The 27,154-nt window shown below is 38.1% G+C and overlaps 2 protein-coding genes across 3 annotated transcripts; both read right to left on the reverse strand.

Annotated features, from left to right (window-relative positions):
* Positions 1-3,013: 3,013 nt before the first annotated feature.
* map2k4b (mitogen-activated protein kinase kinase 4b) lies at positions 3,014-14,519 on the reverse strand. Of its 2 annotated transcripts, XM_058405785.1 has the most exons (13): positions 14,140-14,518; positions 10,212-10,247; positions 9,667-9,699; positions 8,904-9,006; positions 8,618-8,792; positions 8,377-8,496; positions 6,973-7,092; positions 6,830-6,881; positions 6,094-6,221; positions 5,390-5,467; positions 5,146-5,294; positions 5,010-5,055; positions 3,014-4,835 (listed from the first exon to the last, which is right to left on the reverse strand). In XM_058405785.1, exons 1-13 carry the CDS (start codon positions 14,261-14,263, stop codon positions 4,722-4,724), a joined length of 1,278 nt encoding a protein of 425 aa, XP_058261768.1. In that variant the 5' UTR covers positions 14,264-14,518; the 3' UTR covers positions 3,014-4,721. The 2 variants fall into 2 exon arrangements, with proteins under 2 accessions (XP_058261768.1, XP_058261769.1); XM_058405786.1 differs by lacking the exon at positions 9,667-9,699 and having other exon boundaries at positions 14,140-14,519.
* Positions 14,520-19,349: 4,830 nt separating this feature from the next.
* adprm (ADP-ribose/CDP-alcohol diphosphatase, manganese-dependent) lies at positions 19,350-24,302 on the reverse strand. The gene is made up of 3 exons (XM_058407137.1): positions 23,473-24,302; positions 22,409-22,531; positions 19,350-21,158 (listed from the first exon to the last, which is right to left on the reverse strand). Exons 1-3 carry the CDS (start codon positions 24,032-24,034, stop codon positions 20,869-20,871), a joined length of 975 nt encoding a protein of 324 aa, XP_058263120.1. The 5' UTR covers positions 24,035-24,302; the 3' UTR covers positions 19,350-20,868.
* Between the last annotated feature and the right edge of the window lie 2,852 nt (positions 24,303-27,154).

The following is a 27,154-nucleotide window of genomic DNA, read 5'->3' on the forward strand; positions in this document are numbered from 1 at the left end:
AGAGACCCTTCTTTTCTTCTCCAGACGTTTTGCAGAATGAAATGTAATATACTGTATATTGTTTTACTGTGAACATTTGCACCCACAGCAGGGCTGCCAGATACAAGACCTGTGGACATTTTTCTTTTTATTAATTTCTCAGTATTTTCTGTGTGCACAAAATAATAATAATAATGATAATAATAATAATAATGATAATAATAATAATAATAATAGTGTCTGAGTAGTGGGAGAAAAGTTCACTGATGATTTAAACTGTGAACAGAGTTGTGTGTGCTTACATGACAATTGAATGGATTTGGTCATATTCTGATTGGTGGAGGACTTAAGCCAATTTCCACACCGATGAACCATCTATTTTGTAAACACTGCACACTATCCTCAGAGTCCGCCTCTTTTGATCGTATAAACTGTACAAATGAACAGCACAGTGATCAGAGCATTCACACTGTGGCCTTATGTTTAGTGCATTTAGCTTGCATTTAGGACTTATAGTAAATCTGTAGTAGAAGGTGTGTAATGGCTTTACTTTGACACAAATCCTCCTACACATAACAGGCTTTCAGAGACCGAGCTACGGAAGAGACGATTGTAATGTTTGTGTGTGTATATATATATATATACACACACACACACACATATGTGTGTTCTGGAGGATTGTATCACTAAGGAAATTTTTTTTTTTACCCTCATTATGCCACTGAACAAATTCATAACCAGACCAAGCACAAACTTTTTTTTTATTACCTAATGGTCTGTAGTGCTGGATTAAACCTTTTATTAATACGTTATGCATCAATTCCAGTCTTACCCCCACACTACTCCTAACCAACCAGCTGAGTGAGAGAGAATTCCATCATTCCATAACATCTGTCCTATACACTTCCAGAAGAAAACAAATTTGTGTTGTTTTTGTCTTCATTTTTTTTTCTCCTGAGGAAGAAATATATAGATGTGACAAAAAGCTTTTGTACTGCTTGGCCACTGAACAGCTTTACAATGTAAACCGTCTCAGTATGTCTCCACCACTGTACTATTAAAACTTCAATAAACACCAACAAATGAAAAATTTCCAAAAGAATGAGCATTTCCTGTGTAATCTTCTTTCCTCTCTCTTTTTTTTTTTCTTAATCACGTTGCTGTTTCAGTGAAGAAACATTTGAACAAATCTAGATTGTCATCTCAATTTATTCATATAGCTTTTAACAGTGTCACAAAGCAGATTTATGGTAATATATAAATAATGGATATAAAGCTTAAATTTATAAATCTATTCTTAATGAGCAAGCCACAGGCAAAGACGCGAAGGAAAAACTCGACATGACATGATGAAGAAACCTTGAGAGGAAACAGACGCAGAAGGGAACTCATCCTCGTCTGGGTGACACTGGATTATAAAATTACAAATCATCACACAGTCTATATCTGTATTCTACATTCACTGTCCACTTTCATGTAGTTATCTAATCAGCCCATCGTGTGACAGCAGCACAATCATGCAGATACTGGTCAAGTGCTTCAAAAAATGTTCACATCCAAACATCAGAATATGAAAGGGGGAAAAAAAAAGTGTAATCTCTATGACTTTGATAATGCCTTGATGTTGGTAACAGATGGACTGGTTTGGAAGGAAAAGAAGGAAAAGTGCTATCTTGGTGACTTCAACTGTGACATAATTTGAGTTACAATACCCTTCCAGACAGCTCGAACCAATCTGGCCATTTTCCTTTGACCTCTTTCACCAACAAGGTGTTTCTACCCAGAGAAGTGAGGGATTCTGGTGTAAACTCCAGGGTGTGTTGTGCATGAAATTCCCAGATTTGCAGTTTCGGAAATACTCAAACTAGCACCAAGATCAGTTTTTCTCCATTCTGATGTTTGATGTAAACAACATCTGAAGCTCTTGATCTGTACCTGTATTCCTTTACCCACTATATTGCTGCCACATGACTGGCTGATTAGATAACTGTGCATTCCTAATAAAATGGACGGTGAGACTAGCGTCAACTTAAAGTCTATTCAAACTGAAGTTATTAGGTATAGCAACTACTAGTCCTAAGACTAGGAAAAGGAAGAGCATCCACAGCCATCCTCATGGTTTCTGCATGATACCATCCAGAGTAACCTCATGGTGATCTTTAGGTTGTCCATGTAGGGTCATCCTTAGCATCTGGTCAGGATTATTAGGACACTGATAAAGTTTATATATTTATACCCCAGCACTTCTGAACTCGACTCGATTCTGATTGGTCGGAAAGGAGTTGATTATTTTTCTATAACGGCAGCAAGACAAATCACAGGTTTATATTACAGAGCTCCTTCTAATAAGTTGTTATTTCTATAACAACAGCAAACACAACAGTCTTTCTTTCTCTGGAACATGACAACCTGCATTGTTTGCAGCTGATGAGAGAATGAGTGTTTATAGCTGCTCTATGTCAGAAGACGTGCTGACGAGTTTCATGGAGGTTTCACAGCATTAACTGTAACTTTAAATGGATAAAAAAAATTATGTCGAATTCATGAATAGAAATATTATAATAGTTGATAAATGACTGTGGTGTAAGACAGAAATAAAACACGTCCTGGTCTTGGCGTTGTTACAGGAAAACAAATAAGGCCGCAACATTGATTATTTTCCTTTACGTGCATGTAACGTTGTGTTTTATTCTTTTGACAGACTTCAGCTTTCTTCATTCGTTCATCATCAGTAACTGTTTTATGCAGGACAGGGTCAAGGTGGGGCCTACCCCAGGAATAATGAGCATGGAGACACTTATACTCTCCCTGGAGGCACTGTCTCTGTCTCTCTCTCTCTCATGTACGCACAGAATGCACACTCCTTCCCTCACACACAGATAATTTATCAATAAAATACCATCATAAATACATCATAGAGGGAAAAAAATGATATCGAGAGCTCCATAACCTGAGCTCAACCCCACACCCTTACCCTGCAGCGCCAACATGTGTTTTTATTCTCCCACACAAACAGCCGGCACACCAGCAGAGGCTAATTCATAGGATTTATTCTAGCATTCAGTCCATTTGTTTCCAGACCTTACAGAAAAAAATAGCTCGATAAGGTCACAATCACATCCTAGCCTTATCACAACTGACCTGCAGGCAGATACTTAGCTCTCATCAGTACTACAAGAACACTAAGATTTCATCAATATCCTTTAAATATGTGAAGTGAAGAAGACAAATAGCTCAGACCGTCAGAGGTTAATATCTCCAAAAGCAGACATAAGGCAATATCCCTGCATATCCTCTAATTACAATTCTTTTTTTTTCTTTCTTTTTTTTTTTTTTTTTTTTTTACAGATTGCTGTTCACAATGTATACACTTAAAATCTTTTCACAGTGTGAACAATTCTTGAAGATATTTCCCACTCTTTATACCGATACAATATAACGTTACATAAAATCCATAATTTCCCTTCTAATATTAAATATTCTACTGCGGTGCTGTTTTGTACAAGATTGTTTTCAAAACTGGGATTTTTTTCTTTATTACAGTTTGCCCATAAAAGGGATGTATAGTTAAGCATTCTTAGGTCAGTGATGCATCTTAAAGTCTGTCAGATGATCTGTATTTTACACGCGCGCACAAAAAAAAAAAATCCTTTCCACCAAGTCTTTCAATGCCATCTAGTGTCATATTTCAGTTGTCCTATTATGTCAGTTAGTAAAAGTCTGCTTTGGCAAAGTGTTGTACAATTCTTTTAAAGTGAGTAACCTAAACAGTGATATTTGAACATCTTTCTGAATGCATGCGTGAGCCAAGATGTCAGGGCCAATTTCAGGAAAAGTGGCAAAATATAAAGTAGCATTAGAGAGTTTGGGACATGTACTGCAACCGTAACTGATATTTACAGTAAAATCGGAGTGTTTGCAAGTGTGTACACTATTCCAGCAATTTTTTTCCAAATCATTCAATACAATTTGGTGAGTTAAAGTTGCATATTTATACAAAACTACTTTAAGGACGACTTTGTTAATCTTTCAACCTACCAACTGATCTGTCAAATGGTACCAGACAGCCTCCGAGTGTCATCTGTGTCTTTTTCCTTCACGTGAAATGTCGGAAAGACCCCGGTGTGTGGAGTGCGACGTCTAGAAGAAATGATCCAACCATTTTTAACCGATTCTTTTGACGAACGACGATACTCCCGCGCACTCTTTCGGAAGGTTGAGACCACAATTGGACTGTGCTTTACACCTACAGATATTGCTCTAAATGACGCATCCTATCAGAAGAAATGTTACACGGTATACGACATGGTAGGCGTGTCTCTTTCTAGTCGAAGATCAACGTGACTTCTTGTTTCGGTTCGGTTTCTAGTTCTTTCAACATCACTTCCAAGTAGACGTTTAACGTTCCCGCGAACATGAAGTGTGTCTTGAATGAGGGGAGTTCAAGTCTTGTTCTAATTTTCTCTAATGCGCTCAGCTAAACATTTACATGTGGCTTTAAAATAAATATCACACCTCGAATAAAATTATTCTTGTTCTTATTTTTCTTATTGTTCTAGCTTGATTTTTTTTTTTTTTTACAGACCAATACACTAATGGTTTCGAAGATGAAAAGCCGATCCTTATTGCACACAATGTTTGGGAGTGTCGATCCTTAAAAGCAGTGTGGAACCGTGAAACGGGACAATGCGGTGCGCCAAACGGCTGCCGTGTTACGTTTTGCGTTCGGGTAATGTACACGCTCAGTCGACGTACATGGGAGAGCTGGGGGAGGCGGGGATTTCATCCAGTATTTTACACACGTAAGTGGCAACATCCACCACTCGCTCCTCGTACATCAGTATGAATGCGTGCTTCTGCAGGAAAGAAATCAGAGAAATTAAATTAGAAAAATATTAAAGATGTGACTAATTAGAGTGCATATAAATACAATGACACCAGGTATAGTCAAACAGATACAGTTATATCCAATATTTCAGAAAAATAGCACTGACAAACATTCAAAAATAGTAGACAAAAGACATATTTACCAGAAGCTCCCGGTACTTTGGCCTTTTCGACTCGTCCTTTGTAAGGCTAAGGAAACAAAATGATTTCTTGAGCAAAATGAGAACTTTTTGTTGTACGGTAGTACATTTCCGTTCATTGGAAAGCTATGAAACTCACCAGAGATTGACAAAGTTGATGAATTTAGGAGAAAACTGTCTCTCCTCCGAGTTGCTCAGTTGAGGTGGGTCTCCCTTCACCACCTGTGTCAGCTGATCGAACACGCTGTTCCACTTGGGGTATGGGAAGCGCCCGGTGGCCAGCTCATACTGAAGGAAGAGACGGATAACCATGAGGCGGTTAATATGACCATATTATACTTACTTCAGTCCGTGGGTAAACATGATCATCACAGCACAATTACCAGCGTAATTCCCAAACTCCAAACATCCGAGCGCACGTCGTAGCCTTGCCTAGAAGCACTAGGGTCTATCCTTTCAGGCTGTAGGAGAAAAAGAACAAGAATTGAAACAAAAGGTCTGAATATTGTCCTTAATATGAGAGAGAGATTTTATCCACAGCAATTGAATTTCTGAGCACTGTTATAGACAAGCTCGAAAAAATGTCCCAAGGTAGTACCACCAAAAACACAAGTAATGCATAATAATAAATAAAATGTAAGAGATCATACTAAAATAATACAACAGCGGTACTGAATCCTCAAATCTGATTGGTTAGAATGATTTTCTCTAACAGCAGCTCTGATTGTAGCTCTGGCTAGATGTGATCAATGAAAAATTGTATTGTTTCTACAAAAACAGCTCTTTAATCGGGAATAGTAGGAAAGACGTTTTAGCAGATAGAGAAAGTGATTAAGTATTTATTATTATGACTAGATGCAAATAATAATTTGCTTTGCTAACAATGTACAACCGAAGGAAGCTCAACAAACTGTACCATATGTTGTTTTTCTCTTTATATAAAACATTCAAGTTGTATTCAAGACCAAAAAAAAATATATATATATATGTAGTGAATGTTGATGCCATTTTTCATTCATCTATAAAAACATCATTCTACACATGAACTTGATACAATTAAGAAGTGAGTGATAATGATGTGACTCACAGCCATGTAAGGTCTGCATCCAGCATCTCTAGTCTTGGCTATAGAGTCAACCAGCTGTCCACTGATCCCAAAATCACACAGCTTGATGTTGCCATTTCTATCCAGGAGAATGTTGGAGGGTTTGATGTCTACAAATTGTAAACATAAAACATGTTTAAAGACTTAATAACAAGAAAACGATAAGAAAACGTCAGTCTGCTCATGAATCTGTACTTTTATTCAAATGTTTGTTAATACACTTCTCACTGTGTCGTGCAAATCAGTGTAATTAGGCATGTTTATGTGATTGCGAGTTGGTTAACTAATAGGACAGCTCCATCTAGTGGCAGCTGGCACACAGACAAAGCTCTGTCTGCATGCTGAATGTCTCCCAGCCATGCCGAGATTAGAGGTAGATTTGCATTCCACTATAATTTGGTAATTATTTGCGCTTACTACGAAGACTGTTCGCATTATTTACTCATTTTTTACATTGTTTCAAAAGTCATTTTTCAATCAGGCAGACATTCAAAAGTCCAGACTTGCGTCTTTCCACCCCGTTTCCTTTCCTTGCACATTAACCCCACGATGATTTGTTGCACAGATGTCTTATAACATTTACTGCTATTCTTCAAATTTAAAACCCAATGCCAGGAATTTATAATAAGGCCATGACTTAATGCTAAAAGTTGGTTTAAATGACTAAAGTGTATTAAAAAATAATGTTGCACTGAAATGTTGCACATTTATCACTTACCTCTGTGGATTATTTTCAAGTTTTCTTTCAAGTGATTCAGTGCTTTCACAGTCTGCAATAAAATCGAAGGGAAATAAAAATTAAGGATCCTAAAACGCTGGCGGCAACACGGTTCTTAAAAAGGCATGAGATAAGACGCTCACCGCTAATGTAATTTTGCCTAATATTTCCTCTGGAATGACATCATCTAATGAGCAATATACATATTTGTAGAATTTGTCGAACGAGGTAGACATAAGTTCCATACATATCCAGCAGTCACCCTGTAAAAGAGACGAGAAAAAGGGAAACACATTATAGAAAAAGGAAATCTTTGTTATACATATTAGGGCTTATGAGACTTGAAAAAATTCCCCCTGTGAGAAACATGCTTTTCTCTGAGAAACTAACTGCGTGGTATGTGTATCTACAATACGATCTGTTAACCAGGTTTCCAGCCAATTTTAAAGGGTTGCTGAAAAGGTCTTCCCAGAAAACGTTTTCAAGAGATGCTGTGAATCGTCTTTGGTGAGTTTCATCAACACTGCTCCAAATAATTAATAAAGACACAAATAAATCAATACATGGTATTTATAATGTGTAAACAAACCTAAATCCCTTAACACTCCCTGTATTCTCCAGTTTTCTACAGTTTAGAGACATGCTCATGCTCTCTATCTGCTTTTGGAAACTAAGATAAGATAAAATAAAATAAGATAAAGATAGAACTTTATTCATCTCGAAGGAAATTCTTTTACCAAAGACCGCTTCAGATTACACAGGAGAAATAAATATAAATGAAACATGCTATATATACACAAAATGTCCAAAAAAAACAAAAAAAGGTGCTACAGAATTAAGACCATATTGCACATGGTATGATATTAACGAAATTTTTACATTTTTAAAAAACTTATATTAAAGCTCGCAAGAGAAACTGACTTATAGGTTATACCAAGTCATGCTATCAACTCCTCAGGCTGGTATCTCTATGACAAAGCTCTCGTACTGGAAACTCTTAAATGAACATCACAAGCAAGTAGATCCGTTTTTGCCCCATTTCATGTTTTCTTGTCACAACCGACGATGGCTAATGGATTTATTTATTTACAGAAAACTGCATTCATAAAGAGAAAGAACTGTGATTTAATCCAGCTGCAAATATATTTGCCAATTTAATACCGTATGACGGTAAAGACACAGCACATGCTGAAGCGATTCAATAAATAAAATAGATTTAAACAATTCTGAACACAAGAAATGAGGGTTTTAAACACTAACAAAAAAAAATGCTCCTGTACATTATAAGCCACTTAATACAGATGAGTGAAAAAGCTGCTGAAATGCTTTCAGTAAAAGCAGATGTGGTTTATATTTGATCACACAAGGTTAATTTTTATCATCAGCACTTTACAAAAAAAAAAAACGTACACCTGTGTTGCCTTCTGGTTATTATTCTCACAGTGAAACACGCGATATTTTCTGATTTCTAATTCGGTTCGTGTGAAACTTCACCACACGACGACGCAGAGACTCGCTTAATCTCAGGTTTAAAAAGTGAAGCTCACCTCTCGGAACAGAGCCCCATAAAACTGGACGATATAGGGACAGTCGCTACTCCTCATAACCACATCTAAATCCATCAGCAGCTGCTTCTGTTCTTTTTCATCAACGGTGGAACGGATCCTCTGCAAACAAACACATAACAGTCATGTAACACACAAACCTTATGCCTTCCTTTTCAGAGTTTTGATTCTCTGTAAATTGTCCCTATGATGAATTTAGTGTAGGTGGTGTATTGGTTCCTACCTTAACAGCCATGATCTGACCACTGGGCTTATGAACCATCTTGTTGACCGAGCCATAGGCGCCTCGCCCAATCTCGCCTAGGTCTTTCAGGTCTTCGGCAGTGAAGTCCCAGTGCTGCTCGGGAGAAATCTTCAGCTTCCCACATGACTCGATACTGTGATTGCGCAGTCTCTCTCTGTGTCAGCACAAGTATACACACATCACAAAAAGATAAATAAATAAAAAAATTAAATGCAACTGAAATCGTCAAACTCTCAGACTGGAAAATGGTTTCTTCATCACTTACATGTGTGGGTTATGGAAGGAAGGGTTGGCTGATGCGATGGGGAGTCTTGCATTCGGTTTAATCGGGGGATTAGCAAAGTTTAGCTTCAGTGCTTTGCGTTTACCTGGGAACGAGAACCATTTATACTTTGTATTAATAAACAATCTGTATTCTCTGGATAGAAAGAAAGAAGTTTTGATTCTACACTCCTAAATCCAATCCTTGACAAGCTCCAAGACCTCTATGTCAGGAACATGTTTGATAAAAAAAAAAAAAAGCCACAAAGCAGATGACACAATTAAACATGACCGTATTCTTTGCAGCTCAAACGCTACACACAAAGTCAGACCTTAAATGTGGTTTTCCAGCGTAGCTTCCGAACATAAAATGTTAAATCACTTGATATGAATTTCTCTGTTAACTGGAATGGAAAAATCCTGATTTTTTTTTTTTTTAATCTGCTTTCTGTATCGGACGCCAGATTCATCTTGCCTCGCGCCTACACCTATTATTATTATTTGTACACAATCTCCACAGTGTTTTTTCTCCCACAATATAAAGTTAGTTAGCTAGTTGCTTTAATAATATGATTATCTTTTTATCACCAATCAGACGGCTGAATCCGGACGACATCATTGCATATTTATTGAAATATTAAGTGTGAAGACTCCTTGTTTGGCATTATAAATGACGTACACTGTTTATAAAAAGGTGTAATAACAGAATAATAAGAAAAGAAGATAATCACATGGTCAAACAGAGACAAGAGAGAAAAAACACTTACTTTGCGGAGCACCAGACAGATTTATCTGAAACCCTGCAGCAAAAATTGAGAGTGTGAAGAAATAAAATTAGAAAAATAAATAAATAAATAAAAATCTGCAGGCAAGATTTATTTCGCAAACCACTGTAGAGAAATGTGAACAGCTTCTTATTCCTCTTAAATGTCCTCGCTATTTAGAAATGTCCGAAATTGTTTATCTCAGTTTAGGAAAATATTAGACACTTTTGTTTGATATAGATTTAGATATACTTAGTAAACTTTTTAAAATCCCTGCTCTTATTGTGAACGCTTGTGAAGCCACTGATGACCCAATGACCAGTCAAAATTCCTAAAAAGCTGTCTAAAACTGGCTTTAAGCTTCACACCAGATGTAGTAAATGTGTACAATCAACATGGATGCAAACCCATGCACGCAGTACATGTTCTTTTACGGCCAAATGCCTATAGACTTTTTCATGACCATTATTTTTCCAAAATTAAAATCACCTTTCATGTAGTGTTGGTGTGACCCATACAGATTAAAAAGAAAAAAGAAATGGGAATACCTGTTTCATTCTGACACCTCCAGCAAGTGTTAGAGTCTGTGAAGCAAAGAAAATAGGATAATACATAATTTGCAAAGTTATAAAGTGTAATTTCTTATTTAAAAAAAAACAAACAAAAAAACCCACAGTCATTTATCCTCATGTGGTTATAATATCCTTTTGACATAAGAAAAAATTACTAAAAACAACAAAATGATGCATCATCTTACAGAATTATCAATGATCTTATCACTTTATCAGAAATCAAAAGGTCATCACAGTGGATGGTGCAAATGAAAGCATTATGTTGCAAGCGTGTGTTAATCACACATGAAATTCAGAGAAAATAAAACAAAGCTCTTCATCAAAAACACTTTCAATCATGGAAGATAGAAATCATCAGATCAGATGGCCGGTTAACTTCTGCTGCAAGCCAATGTTATCATAACATCCGTCATTTTGAAAACACGGTGCACAACTATACAGAGGTGTAGCTTGGATACCGCTGTGATAAGTTTCTGTATATTGCAGATGATGTAGATATATACACCATTTTGCCAAAAGTTTTGGGACACCCCTGCAAATCATTGAATTTAGGTGCTCCGATGGCCACAAGCACCTAGGTATGCAGACAGCTTCTACAAACATTTGTGAAAGAACGCCAATTTTCTGCAGGGTCAAAAGCTACAAGACTCCAACCTTCGTGTGGCCTTCAGATTAGCCCAAGAACAGGGCGTAGAGAGCTTCATGGAATGGGCTTTCATGGCTGAGCAGCTGCATCCGAGCCTCACGTCACCAAGTGCAATGCAAAGCGTCAGATGCAGTGGTGTAAAGCACGCCGGCCACTGGACTCAGTGGACTTAAGAGTAGTGAAGACATGTTCTCTGTAGTGACGAATCACACTTCTCTGTCTGGCAATCCAATGGATGAGTCTGGGTTTGGCGGTTGCCAGGAGAACGGTACTTGCCTGACAGCATTGTGCCAAGTGTAACGTTTGGTGGAGGGGGGATTATGGTGTGGGTTTGTTTTTCAGGAGCTGGGCTTGGCCCCTTAGTTTCAGTGAAAGGAACTCTTAATGCTTCAGCATACCAAGACATTTTGGACAATTTCATGCTCCTGACTTTGTGGGAACCGTTTGAGGATGGCCCCTTCCTGACTGCTCACCAGTGTACAAAGCAAGGTCCATAAAGACATGGATGAGCGAGTGTAGTGTGGAGGAACTTGACAGGCCTGCACAGAGTCCTGACCTGAACCCTATAGAATACCTTTGGGATGAATTAAAGTGGGGACTGCGAGCCAGACCTTCTCATTCAACATCAGTGCCTGACCTCATGAATGAGCTTCTAAAGGAATGGTCAAAAAATTCCCATAAACACACTCCTAAAGCCTTCCCAGAAGAGTTGAAGCTGTTATAGCTGCAAAGGGTGGACCAACTCCATATTAAACCCTACAGATTAAGAAAAGGATGTCATTAAATATTCATGTGCATGTAAATGCAGACATCCCAAAACCCTTGGCAATATACTGTATGTATGTTGTATAGTAACAAATCTATATAATATACCAGAACTGATAATTTGCTGACAACTATGTAAATAACTGTTAAAAGACATAAAAATCATAAACCAATACAGAATAATAAACACCAGTAACCACTGTATTATTATTGGCATTAAAATCCACTATAGCACTGATTGCAAAGTTACTTACCAAAGTATTGTTTTAATGAAATCACAAAGTTAAAGAATATATTTTATAATAGTTTAAGTATTTGTGGCAAAATGTATAGGTTTAATACATGAATCATAACCTAATCAGCTCCTAATCACATTAGCAAAAAATCTCAAGTTCACCTTTGCTCTCATTAATGTGCATAACAATTAAGTCAACTGCTGGTTTATTTTTTTAAAGTAAGGAACAAAACATGATGGAACACGTAGGAAAAGATTCCATGATGGCAGGGTGGAGTGATGTTGTTCAACATGTATTTGTGATGAATTTATTATAAAAGCATGACCCAACGTGTTTTATTCCTCTTGAATATTGAACGATTTTTTTTTTTTGTTAGTTATCAAATGAATAAAACATCATCTTTAACATTTAGAGATAAATGCAATATTGTGGAACAACCAAGACACTTTTTTTTAACTGTTTCTTGAAGTTAATACATGTTTTTTCCTATCAAACGCAGCCAACAAACTAGAAAGCAAAACAGCTGATGGTGTTGAAGATTTTCCCATGTACTGCCAACCGACACCACTTCTGTAATCTCTGATAAACGTCTGTTTAGAGAAGCTTTAACGTATCAATGATTTTTTTTATTTTATTTATGTGCCGTGTTTGCCATACAAGTCTTCGTGAGTGAGTTGTTACTTAGAAACAACAACATACTAGAACAAGGCCATAAACATAAACCTGTGGTTTGAATTACAGCCAGCACTATTGTCAGAACTGCTGTTCTAGAAAATTAATCATCACCGTCACTTATTGCCAGAGATCACCTGTTAAGTGGGGTTTTTTTGAGACTTCAGTGAATCTTGAGAGTGGAATGCTGCACACTGGGACAGTCGATGCTATCATTTCATAACATAAGCTTCCTGGTGGCGACCTAGCTTGATGGTAGCTTAAAAAATTTGCCAATCTCGGAAAACACCTCAAACAGCAAATTAACCCTGCTAAAACACAAGCTAAGCTGGTCAAACTGGTACACCATCTTTTCCAACTTATCTTCCAGCATCTGTATTACTTGACTAAACTGTACAACAAATGTTTGAGTTAACTTAATGGGCCTACACTTGGGTTATTTTCTTAAAAAAACCTGTCTACGATGCAGCGGCCAGCAGATATGTTAAGCTTGACCTATGTTGTGGTAGCTTGTTCAGACCAGCTCCATTTTTTTAACAGGGGGGCAATATATATATATATATATATATAGCGCATATATATATATATATATATGTGCTTAATGTTCGGTGAAACTAATCCTTTTACACATCCAATCCTTAAACACACACAAACTTGTAAATGTAAATGATATGAGACAAAAACAGAAGGAACCTGTGATGACAAAATAAGCCATAGAAACCCATGGACATTAATAAAAGATATATATATATATATATATATATATATATATATATATATATATATATATATATATAGAGAGAGAGAGAGAGAGAGAGAGAGAGAGAGAGAGAGAGATAGGGAGAGAGAGATACAGACAGATAGATAGATAGATAGATAGATAGATAGATAGATAGATAGATAGATAGATAGATATTTATACAGTAATTCAAGAAACAGACAGTAAACAGCAAAGATTGCTCTTTTCTAGAATATTCCCCAACATTCACTCAGATTTCTGATACACTTTCTGTCCAATTGCTGTCAGGAAGTATAACCTGTATCTATTACTCAATGCCGTCAAAACAATGTTCGCCCATTTGTAACAGATTTACTGCTGTATTTCTGTATATACTTAACAAGTTCTATAAATAAATAAACACTGCGTGGCGCTGGATATTTTCACGGCGTTGTCGCGGATTAATGCAGCAGAGCAACAGCGATACGAATGTGACCGGAGCACGGGGCAGTGTTTACGCAGTTAGCCAGCTAGCTTCATCACCGAAAAGCCCCCCCCCAAAAAAATCACTGACTGAACACTTGCTTATCCGTAACAACTACGGCAGATTTGCTGTTTTGTTTCTTCTCATATCGGCCACGAACATGTACCACTGAGACATTTATGTGGTAAATAAACTAGAGCGTTAAACACTACGACTTCAGGCCTAATCATTTAGCCAACTAGCTAAACGAGATACGGTAAGCTAACGTTAGCGCTGTGTGTGCTATGGGACGCAGTGACAGTAGCTAACCGTGATTATGCCAGCAACAGACAAACTGTTATATTATGCTAAGCTAGGCACGTTATTAAACACCATGTCCTTACCCTGTACACTGCTCATGGTGGTTAGGTGTTGAGTCTGCATTTGGTGATGCTGCAGCGGGGATCCTGCCGCGCTCATGCTATTGCATGAAGTTGGGGAGTTAGTGCTAGGACTGGGAGTCGCCATTGCTCAGAGTGTGTGTGTGTGTATGTCTATGTGTGTGTGTGTGTGTGTGTGTGTGTGTGTGTGTGTGTGTGTTTCAACAGAACCGCAAAAAAAAAAAAATCAGAGGAGTGGACGGCAGCGATATTCCAAACAGGTGTACTGGGACAGATCCCGCATAAATCAGCACATGGTTCGCATCAGAGGGACAGAAGGTTAAACCAGGTCCATCTGAGCTGTTCGGTGTTGTTAATGATAAGACGAGTGGAGTGGGCAGAGAGAGCGACACAACACGACATTTCCGAGACGGAGAAATGCCATTTCATAATAAAGGTCTGAACTGCCCTTGTGTTTCATACTGCACCAGCGTGTGTGTGTGTGTGTGTGTGTGTGTGAGTGTTTATGGTGGCCTAGAAAAACCCTCCCAGTAACCACTTTATCCTCCCCAGGACCACTACACTTAGGTTGGGAATGTACACTTTGGCTAAAAGTTTGTGGACACTTGACCATCACATATATATATATATATATATATATATATATATATATACACTATATTGCCAAAAGTATTCGCTCACCTGCCTTGACTCGCATATGAACTTAAGTGACATCCCATTCCTAATCCATAGGGTTCAATATGACGTCGGTCCACCCTTTGCAGCTATAACAGCTTCAACTCTTCTGGGAAGGCTGTCCACAAGGTTTAGGAGTGTGTTTATGGGAATTTTTGACCATTCTTCCAGAAGCGCATTTGTGAGGTCACACACTGATGTTGGACGAGAAGGCCTGGCTCTCAGTCTCCGCTCTAATTCATCCCAAAGGTGTTCTATCGGGTTGAGGTCAGGACTCTGTGCAGGCCAGTCAAGTTCATCCACACCAGACTCTGTCATCCATGTCTTTATGGACCTTGCTTTGGTCACTGGTGCACAGTCATGTTGGAAGAGGAAGGGGCCAGCTCCAAACTGTTCCCACAAAGTTGGGAGCATGGAATTGTCCAAAATGTCTTGGTATGCTGAAGCATTCAGAGTTCCTTTCACTGGAACTAAGGGACCAAGCCCAGCTCCTGAAAAACAACCCCATACCATAATCCCCCCTCCACCAAACTTTACACTTGGCACAATGCAGTCAGACAAGTACCGTTCTCCTGGCAACCGCCAAACCCAGATTCGTCCATCAGATTGCCAGATGGAGAAGCGCGATTCGTCACTCCAGAGAACGCGTCTCCACTGCTCTAGAGTCCAGTGGCGGCGTGCTTTACACCACTGCATCTGACGCTTTGCATTGCACTTGGTGATGTATGGCTTGGATGCAGCTGCTCGGCCATGGAAACCCATTCCATGAAGCTCTCTGCGCACTGTTCTTGAGCTAATCTGAAGGCCACATGAAGTTTGGAGGTCTGTAGCGATTGACTCTGCAGAAAGTTGGCGACCTCTTCGCACTATGCGCCTCAGCATCCGCTGACCCCGCTCCGTCAGTTTACGTGGCCTACCACTTCGTGGCTGAGTTGCTGTCGTTCCCAAACACTTCCACGTTCTTATAATACAGCTGACAGTTGACTGTGGAATATTTAGGAGCGAGGAAATTTCACGACTGGATTTGTTGCACAGGTGGCATCCTATCACAGTTCCACGCTGGAATTCACTGAGCTCCTGAGAGCGACCCATTCTTTCACAAATGTTTGTAAAAACAGTCTGCATGCCTAGGTGCTTGATTTTATACACCTGTGGCCATGGAAGTGATTGGAACACCTGATTCTGTTTATTTGGATGGGTGAGCGAATACTTTTGGCAATATAGTGTATATATATATATATATATATATATATATATATATATATATATATATATATATATATATATATATATATACACATATATACATATATATATATATATATATATATATATATATATATATATATAGTTTTTTTTTAAACACTGCATTCCAGATTCAGTTCCCTTACCTCTTAATAAGCTCCATTCTTCTGGGAAGGCTTTCCAATAGATTTTGGTACATGGCTGTGGGGATTTGTGTTCATTTAGCCACAAGATGTTTTGTTGCAATCAGGGATATGTGCAGGATACTCAAGTACATCCATGCCAAACTTCATGTCGATATAAACCTCGCTTTGTGCACAGGAGTGCTGTCATGCTGGAACAGATTTGGGCCTCTTAGTTCCAGTGTTAAGTAGCCTACCATTACATTACAGCACAGTGACATTCTTTTTTTTTTCCACATTTCCCATCTTTGGAGGATTAGGGTCAGAGTTCAGGGTCAGCCATGATGCAGTGCCCCTGGAGCAGGGGGGTTGGGGACCTTGCTCAAGTGCCCAATGGTGGCAGCTTGGTGGTGCTAGGGCTTGAACCCCAATCTTCCAGTCAACAACCCAGAGCCTTAACCACTTGAAATTTTAAGACTCAGACCTGTACAATTGTGTGCTTCCAACTTTGTGGCAACAGACCCAAGGCTCACATATGGGTATGATGGTCAAGTGTCCACTTGTGGCTATATCTCCAGCTTTTGGAAGGTAGAAGGAAACTGGAGACCACTGAAGAGAGAAGGCACGCATGGAAACTAGGAAAACATGCATAAAATCTAACTTAAGCACAGGATCAAACCACGTATCCCGAAGCTGTGAGGCGGCTATGCTATTTCCAACACTTGACATTTTATAGAATTTCAGAAAACTACAGGCTTTCCTGCACCTAACCATATTTCTCTTCTGTATATTTCTCAATGGCAAGTCAAATTATAGCATTTTAGACAGATTATCAGAACTAACTAGCTTGTTTCAGAGCAGTTTGCTGTTGTTTAGGAAGTCTAAAACACTTGAGTAAAACACTGACATATGCGGTTATAGGAAAACAACCCACTTTGCCTGGGTGTCCATTAGGCCAATTTATCATTTTCCTATAACATTACAATCTATTGTGTTTTATTCCATACAGAAAGCCTTGTTAAAAAAGTCCAAAAAGTAAAAAGGGAAATATTGGCATTTATAGATTCGTTTGTAGACACCTGTCTACACCTATGTTTATAACCCAATCTACTTATTCAAAAGCATAAGAAAACAAGATTTCACAATGGGGGCCTTTTGTCACCTATGTCCATTTGGTTGCTGTCCACTACATCGATGTGGAAAAAACAAATTATTTCAATCAGCTCTGTTTTGTTGACCAAATTTCTATGCATGTTTTAAAATCTTTTAAAACTCCCACTGTCAGCTGTTTGCTAAACCGGCTCTGTACCTCATGATCCTCTCAGGCAGTGGTAATAGTTGGTCTACTACACAGTCATATGACTTCTTGTCAGTTATTTTCAGTATGTGGACACAATTCCTGAGAACTGTTTCACTTTTACACAGAATGTCTTTACAGCTTGTCTGTCATCATGTCTTTCCAAAACACTTGGTATACAAAAAGTGGGAGTGTATAAGTTAAAGTTTATTCTTTACTTAAGCACACAATAGAAATGAGAATAAAAATGCAATGGGGGGGGCATTTTGATATAAACCATTGACTCATGCTCATGTACATGAATACTGTGGACTGAAATATTTGTTTAAATAAATTTAGATATGTTGTGTGACAGGGTGGAGGGGTGGGGAGAGAACGGTGGCTTAGTGGCTAGCCTCGCACCTCTACTCAAGTTTCCTACCCCGGTCCAAAGACATACGTTGTTAGCTGATTGGCATCTCTAAAATTGTCTGTAGCATGTGTGTGCATGGGTGTGAGCCCTGCAATGGATTGGCACCCACCCACAGTGTCACCCACCTTGTGCTCTAAGGATAGGATATCCCCTGGGATAGGCTTTCTGGTTCGCAGTGTGTAGGAAATGCTGTACAAAAAATGGATGATGTGCACCAGACAAACATGTAAAAAATGCTTGTAAAACTTTATAGATGTGAGCAGAGCTTATTAGAATGGCAAGCCAGTCTTTGGATATTTGTTCAGGCTCTACTAAATCCAATGGTGTTTATTTTAAGCATTTCATTCTCATTATTACGAACATGTTTTCTGTTTCGAAAAGGCAATTGCAAAAAGGTAATGCCTTCTGGGTAAGTTTTGCTCTTGATATCGACAGTTATGTTTTCTCATTTAATAAAACGATTAATGACTTGGAAGAGCAATGACTATGCAATGATTACAACTCTACAAGATACATGATGGTGCAATAGATTTCGGCTGGCTATAACCAGCATAGTTTAAAGTGATCTTAGAGATTAGCAGTAAACCTGCATCAGCTGATGAAAGTGGTTATAATTGGGCTCTAATATTTCCAAGAGATCAGCAGGATATTTTAGAGCTGGGGCTTTGGCAAAAGGTACACTTTATAGGCAAGAGCAGGAAGCCAGGGTAAACAAAATAATAGCAGAGTACAGTAATGTGATCTGACGTTCAGGAACTCTTGACTGCCACATCCTGGTAATTCACTAGACTAGCTTTTAATACATATAATGAACTTGTTTTATCAGCTCCATGTACAAATAATGCTTTTTTATTTAATAGCAGGTTTTTGGATCAACCTTTTTGCAGAATTTATAAACAGAAAATTATATAATCTTTGCATTTTAAAGTAACAGCTCATTCACAGGGATTTTTATACGTTCCTCTGAATCTGAGCCTAATGATGTGACTTTCTGTAAAGAGACGTTTATTTAATATTAACGGGAGGAGACTCGGGTGTTTATTTTAACGTCAGTATGAGTAAGTCGGGAAGTTTTACTTGGTTTATTCACTTCATGAAGGAGATAAAAACAAAGTCTGGTAAGGAAACAAATGTTTAGAGATGCTGTATTGTAAGTTATCACAGGAATTTTGCATGGAGGTTCAACATTAAATATTACTATAAACTGAAGAAGTATCCTATTGTATAAAGCTGTAAACTTTCATATAATAACACACCTTTCATATAATAACACTGTTTTATTCTTAAAGCTGCTTGAGCTGCATGACGTAGTGACTTTACGCACTTTCTCGCTCACTTAATTATTATTAATATTAAAGGTTTCTATACAAAATAAGATTTGTCATCAGACAGTACAAAAAATAAAAACTCATACAGACCATTTTCATTTTATTAAAATATTATATTTTAATGAAATATTCTATTATATTTGTTTTCTTTAATGCACATCATTCATTATTCACACTTATAAAAATATAAATAGTAAAATAAAATTCTCCAACATATAATATTCTGTAAGTGTATGGGTCAGTTTTTTTTCTTTGTCATTAAAACATGATTTGATAAATGACTGGGTTTATGTATTTGGGGTCCCAGAGACCCCAGTGTTACAAGTGTTAAATAATAAAAAAAAAAAAAGTGTAGTAAAGCTTTACCGTTTTTCTTCCAAACAGCTTAGATCACTCCATACCACTATATCAGAGACTTCAAGTTTCACTTTTCTAACAAACTGCACTTGCAATTTTCAAAAAGGTAAAATATCATGTAAATTACCATAATTTACTATTCAGGCAAACAGGGTATGTCACTGGGCTGTATGTGAATATAGAGAGAGTGAAGAAAACTTCACAGATTTTGGAAATGAAATTTGTGAAATTAATAAATTTAAATAAAAAGTAGCCCAAATACTATAACAACAGGCAAACTAACCCTGGTTAAATTTCCAATGAATACTAAGCCCCTAACTGACTGACTGACACACACACACACACACACACACACAAAATGCTTTACACCTGAAAGACATTAAGACAAACTATGTATACATTTACAGTACATCAAGATTCACATCCTAACTGACTGCTTGTTTCTAGCCCAGAAAGGATGGATGGAGGTAACACTCAAATAAAGCTTTACTTTGCACAAAGAGTTTGTGTATGTTTGTGTTTGTTTTAGAAATGCTGCTACCTTCAGTGTATTAGGAGGTTCAGCCTCAGTTTGGATCTCTGACAGTGGCTGTGATCTAATATAATGCTTTCCCCTCTCTGTTTAAGGCTTCACAAAGGCCTGACCAGATATCCTATACACCACTGTTGTAATTCATTTTTAATTTCATACCATGTCACATAGATACCTGTACATATGCTTCTGCCAGAATTATCGGCCCAATTTACTCTGTCATCTCTATAACAACACTTTCTATTAGAGATGTGATGTATAACTCAAAAGCTGACTTTGGTTTGTAACACAGCTGGCAGGATATCTGCTGGGGCTTGGAAGCAGTGGATTTTTCCACACTGAGTCTGCCTCGTCTCTCAGGCAGAGATACAGACCATGACAATTATCATTTTTAAGATGAGAAGGAATCTGATCTACATAACTGAGCAACATGGGTTTGATATACTTCAGAAATAAATAAAAGATCACTCTCAGAAGGAGGATCTGTCATAATCAGGATTCTTCATTGTCAGATTGTTCACTTTCCTGATCACTTTCACTACTACAAAAGGCACATTTCCAGAACCTCAGCAAAAGAAATGGGTTTTTATGCTTGTCATTTTCACAGCAGAGAGCTGTGGGCATTTTGTGTGCGTGTTTGTAATAGAGAGTCAGCTTTACCCTTCACACCACATGTTTTTTTAGACCCTAAACAGAATATATGAGTTAAATAAATATTGTATAGAGAAACATATTAATGCTATTTTAAATCTATTCACCCTTCCTCATCGATACAATAGCTCTCTGTTCTTGATCCTCCCTTTACCTTTGAGGATCATCTTGTCCTCATATACGTACACAGTGCCGAAAGCATCACCGCCTGGCGGTGTCTCAATAAGGCCCTCCAGTGTGAGGTGATGAATACCGGATGAATCTACGCAATAACCTCCATCGTGGTCGTGTCCAGCCATGAAACACACCACGCTCTTGTGAGATTGCAGAAGAGGAAAGACATCATCATAGTTCCATGCGAGACATATGGAGGAAGTGGAGAAAGGATGAACAGGAACATGACCTGCAAGAAGAAGAAGTCAGTTTGGGTAGGTTAAATAAAGGAGCGTGTGCTTGTCCATGAAATAAAGTTTGTTCTTTTCCTCATCAGTCTTTCATGAACAGCGAAGTACATAATCAGCTGGGCTGCAAATATGAAAACCCTCTAGCTAAACATCTGCCTTTGATTGTTAAATAGCCAGCAACAAGGCTGTCCATGTAACATGAGTAAATCTGTAGTTGATCTCTGAGCTAGGTTCACATCTATCGTGGCTGTGGAAAATAGCACATCATATTTCTGTGACATAGATTCAGTCAAATGTGGTCACAGGAATAATTATACTTGCCATCAATACAAACCAACGAAACCTCATTCTTTTACACCATGCCAGCTTCTATAGCTTTGTTTTGATTCAGTTTTCCTAAAAAGAAATAAGAAAGAAAAGTGTCTCGATGTTTAGAAGCAGTGTGAATAGCCAATCAGAGTGCAGCCTTCATGATTCTGAATCTGGTGGCCATTTAAGTGTACAATAACTATCACTAGATTCATGGATCTAGATCATTGGATGGAACATCTACATGAAAACAGTGATTGTATTCACTGTAAAAGCACCTTGACAAAACATTGCTCAGAGGTGAAGACTTTTAAAAAATTCTATTTACATTGTTTTTGTGTGAACAGGAAGAAGGCATGTTTTTGGGCACTCAACTGTTGTTTCTGCATGTGTTATTAATATGAAAGAACTTTCTTTGTCATGGTTAGCTAGCCAGAGCATTGCTTTGTAGTCTGCAATCTGTAATTTGTTTACATGTTTGCAATTTCATTTCTTTGTTTTATTATTTAATCCTCAATGCAGAGGTGCCAGAATGGATAAACGCAGTACTGCTCCTGAACCCACTGCTCCAGTGCTACAACAAATACTGCAAACACAGTCTTGGATAAAAACAAGTGAGTTATATCTCATAGTCAGTCATGAATCATTGTGATTTGTCTTTATTTTAAGGGCTTACTACTAACTGCAACTCTGACCAGGATAAAACAGTTCATTCGGATTAATGGACTTATGAATGAGCTCTTCAAAAATATGTGTGAACGGCTCCTAAGGTTGAAACAACCAACTACAGAAATAGGTTGGTCTGCATATAACAATTAATAGAAATTCAGAAAGTTAAACAGAATTTGGAGGCTAAACGTGGAGATGTAAACCAATCCTTTAAAGAAAACCTTTGGGCGTTTCCTTCAAATTTAGTAGAACATGAAAAGCCTACACTTACTCACAACCGTGACCTTTTCTCCTTTCTCATCAGCACCGGTCAACACTCTATCCAGCCAGTCGACCTGATCTTGACTGAATCCTCCGTTGAACTTCACAAACCTCTCATCCATCGGATATATGCCTGCAAAACCAATGTGTTTGTTTTGTCACAAAGCTTTTTCAGACACCATCAGATATCAGCTGGGAGAGACACCATCACGAAAGATTAAACTGGTTCATGCCTTTAAAAATAATAAAATATCATATAATATGCTTTATCATCTTTGCACTTACAACATTGGAGTTAATTATCAATGAACTTGTAAAGTAACAAGACAGTTGTGTGTAGGATCTGCTGGATCACATTTTAGTTTGATGATCTTGTTTAGAAGCTCCATTAATAATAACTTTCGCTAACTGGGAGGTGTTACTGCCAATGTATTTGCTTCCTTGTCTGGGTGTCCGTTAAATTAACACTGAATGTAACGGTTGCAGTCCTGTAAAAGCATGACCTGGCAAAATGGCTTTTAGTTTCTCCTTTTGGAAAAACCCAAGGTTTTAAAATGAGGATCAGCAGACAGTTGGTAGGTAAAAAAACAGGAAATAGCCTGTGCTGTTCAAACCACGTCAGAAAACCAACCTAGGAGTGCAACAGAAGCGTGATGTGTCATTATCTGTCATTATCACATGCCTGCTATAAATGGCTGAGAACAGGACCTTGGATAAATTAGAGGGACCCTGGAACATATGTCAGGCAATAGGCTCCTAAGTGGCACAAAAGAAAAACATTCTCCTACACTTTCAAGGAAAGAATACGTACTAAACTGTACTATTCCTTGTTGTTGGGGTGGTACTGTCAAAGATGCATATTAATGGTATAAAGTTACACATCTATTAATGGTACACAAGTTTAAAAAATGACCCTAGTAAATTGACGACGGCTTCATGTGTCTTAGAGGAAGCAGGTGCTGACCTTCACCCTTCAGTATTTTGTAGGTAAGAATAGATAAATAATGATGCAGTTCTGAGAGAGAGAGAGAGAGAGAGAGAGAGAGAGAGGTTTCAAGCATCACCCTCAGGTACCTGGAGGCTGATTAAGTTCTTCGTTAGGATTGTGCGACTTTATGATGTCCAACGACTGACTGTACTTCTCAGACGATTCCTCCTGGCCAATGATACTCAGATCGTAAGCATCCAGGACCACAAATCTGAACTTGGGAGCTGGGCTGAAATGGTAAGCGTAGATGTAATCCATCCTGTCATCTTTCTCCTCATCACCTTTGACCTCACTGTTAAGCACAGAGGAGAACAGGTCACTCCTGGAGAAGTTGTAGAACTCGTGGTTGCCCCACACATGATGGACCTGAGCCGAGCAGCTCCTGAATTCATCGATCACCGTTTTCAGAGCTTCCTCTGATGCACCGTGCTTGCTGTTGAAGCCGTCAATGATGTCTCCGAGCTGCAGGATGAAGCTGGGCTTCACATTTTCTTCATTCCAGTGCCTGATGGCATTTCTCAACAGGTGCAGGCTGTTCCTGTAATAACGCTTCCTGGTTCTGTGATAATTATAACCGTCCTTTAAATCGGCGTACTGAATATCGGCGATTATACCGAAGGTGAACACCGGAGTCGCGTTGCTCTCCATCCCCAGAGCTCTTCTCTGAGCTTGTGCGTTCAGATAACAAAGTGCTGAAAAGAAATGTGGAAATAACCATGTGGAAAATAACGCGCCGGCTAAACAGCTGTCTCATGAACAAACCTGTACTGCTGCTCTAGACATGTCTCTATATACATGACAACTACACTGTAATAATTAACGCGATTAAGACATCTACTCAGATAAGACGAAGGATTCTTCAGTATCTGACACATGTAATGACAGCTTCATGTCCTTCTTCTTCTTCTTCTTAGTGTTACCTGGGCAATCAGCACAACACTACCACCTACTGGATCTGGAGTAAGGGTGTGACTCGGGTCGTGAATCACTGGAACCTGTACACGACTTGGACCCTGGACCCTGGTTCAATGGACACTGGGACACTGATGACTCAAATTCCTGTCTGCGACATTATAATTTCCTAATCAGTCACTCTATCAACCCGAACATGTCACATTTAATGTTCATACATCATATAAATTTGTTCACTTAATCACACATTTCTGTCATGGCATTTCAAGCAGGATCGTAGGCTAGCTAGTGGATTTTTTTTATTTATTTATGGAACATTTAAGTCATTAGACTCAAACAAAGCATATATAGGAGCATATGTAGAAAATAGCTGACGTAAATAATCATTTGAGAGGTTTTTTAGATTTGTATGCGAAGTTGGCTGATTGTTTTTAGAGAACAAAGTGAGCGCCGATGGTCCCTGGTTTCTGCAGTGCACTCTGGGATTTCTAGGGAGTGAATGTTACAGTGGAAGGATTTTGCAATTAAGGCAGCCCTTAAAATGTCCCGATTAGTATCCTGACTACTGAACTTGGTAGTTGATTCAGATGAAGCAGAAATCTTACATGCAAAAACCCAGATCAACACCATCCATCCATTCATCCATATTCTGTACCACTTATCCCACAGAGGGACACAGGGAGCCTGGAGTCTATCCCAGGGATTTCCAGACACAAGACATTTAGAAATGCCAATCACTGGGAGAGGAAATCAGAGTACCTGAAGGAAACCTTCAAAGCACAAGGAGAGGAGAACACGCAAACACCATGCAAAAAAAGGCAGAGGCAAAAATCAAACCCTCTAACCCAGAGGAATAAGGCAAACAAAAAAAGTACTAGTTTATTAACTATACTGTAGTTTTCTAAAAATGTTTCCTCTGTTACAGCATATATAGTACATGCACATGTATGTATGTATGCTTTTAAGTTAAAGGTAGCTCATCGGCCCAAACTAGTTACCAGGCTATAGGAACATTAAATCTAAAGTGGGCAAATGGACAAAACAGATGTCTATGTTGCTAGTCTAAAGCTCTACTATGAAATAAAATATAGCCATAAGTTTATGAATGATCAAGCATTAAAAAATTAACAAATGTCAGTCATGCTTATCGACATATTTATATAACTGGACTGCTGCAAATTTTAGTTGAATACCCTTGGTTTAAGTAATTCCATAGTAGATGTTGACCCGTCTAAAATTCCCTGTGACTCAAATAGGTTTTTGATGGCATGAGGATATGAAAAATGGACAGAGAAGTGTAAACGGAAAAAGGAACAACACCAACAGGGGGTTGCGATGTAACTGAAAAGATGTCAGTTATAGTGATACTTAGATGAATCACACAAACATACTGAACGATACAATTAAATACAATATGGAATCCACTCATGAAACTCAATGTGACTTACACAGTACATGGATAGTAAGTGTGAGAATCAGGAACTGAATGATGCTATTGATCTTTCGAACCTCCTGCACTTCCACTTTTCTTTTCCTTTTCACTTTGCACTTTTCATCTGCTTATTTTTTCATTGATCTCCCATTTCAGAATGATAACATTGCTTAATAAACAAATGGTCACCACCAGGCCATCTAGACCATCTTCCTTCTGTAGAAATTAACCAGAAAAAGCCAGCATCTTGTGTAAGTTAATACGTTATTTTTATCCCAACCAATTTCCCCAAATTGCTCAACCACAACTGTGCCGTTAGATATTTGTCTCTTTTGACTTTGTATGCAGTTTTACCACAAAGTTTTAAGTCCATTTTCACATTGTTTAAACTTTTGTTTTCTTCCCACATTTATTTTTAATCCATAACCCCTTTTTAAACATTGCTTCTATGAAGAACATAGTGTTACACAAGTTTACATTTATTTTTGCATTTAAATTCAAAATTATTCATGAGTGAGGCAAAGACTAATGGGTAACACAGTCAGGCATACAGCCGTGTAGAATGAGAATTACAACTCACAACCTTTTGCTCACTAAATCTTAACCTTTAAGCTACGGTAAGAGTGTTCAATGTCATTTAGTTAAACTATGGGTTCACAACCTCAGTCGAGCCAAGAATGATCCCCTTTCCTGCACATTTCAGCTCGAATACATCAACTTTAACTCAGGAAAGGCTGTTAATTAGCTCATTAGTGACATGGAAATGGGTGTTGAAGCATAATATAAATCTTCTGAGATGCCTGAAATTGCCTAGGTGCCATGTCATGGTCCACATAACTACTACAACAAGTATTATTATGGTAATGAAGTATTATTGTGGTTGTTATTATTATTAATATGGTTATTATTATACAGGATAATTGGCAGCCTAGTGGTGTGTGTGTGTCGGGATAGACTCCAGGTTCCCTGTGACCATGTGTAAGACAAGATACAGAAAATGGATAGTTGTATTATTCTTATTCTTAGTATGATTGTTGTTAATGTTGCTGTTCTTGGTAGTAGTAGTAGTAGTAGTAGTAGTAGTAATTTTCTTTAAAAGAAACGAATAAAACAGACAATAATATGTCAGAATAACCTGATTCCTGATAACAAAATGTAAGAAATGATAATGATTGACTTTTTCTTTGTTTTATCTTGTTTTGTTTGTTTGTTTGTTTTAATAATCTGGTCTGTGCAAAGCTCTCACACCTACAGCAACCTCAAAACTGTTTGTTTGCGTTTGCGAGCATTTGCGCAGCAGACGTGTGAAACGTGTGAAAGTTGCCTTCACTTTTTACTGCCTACTGCTTTATACTGTCAAGTGGCAGTGGCAGTGTTGAATGTTTCATGCCTGTGTAAACGCACTACATCCGATATGAAATAAT

The sequence above is a fragment of the Hemibagrus wyckioides genome, linkage group LG13, assembly GCF_019097595.1.
Source record: "Hemibagrus wyckioides isolate EC202008001 linkage group LG13, SWU_Hwy_1.0, whole genome shotgun sequence".
Taxonomy (NCBI): Eukaryota; Metazoa; Chordata; class Actinopteri; order Siluriformes; family Bagridae; genus Hemibagrus; species Hemibagrus wyckioides.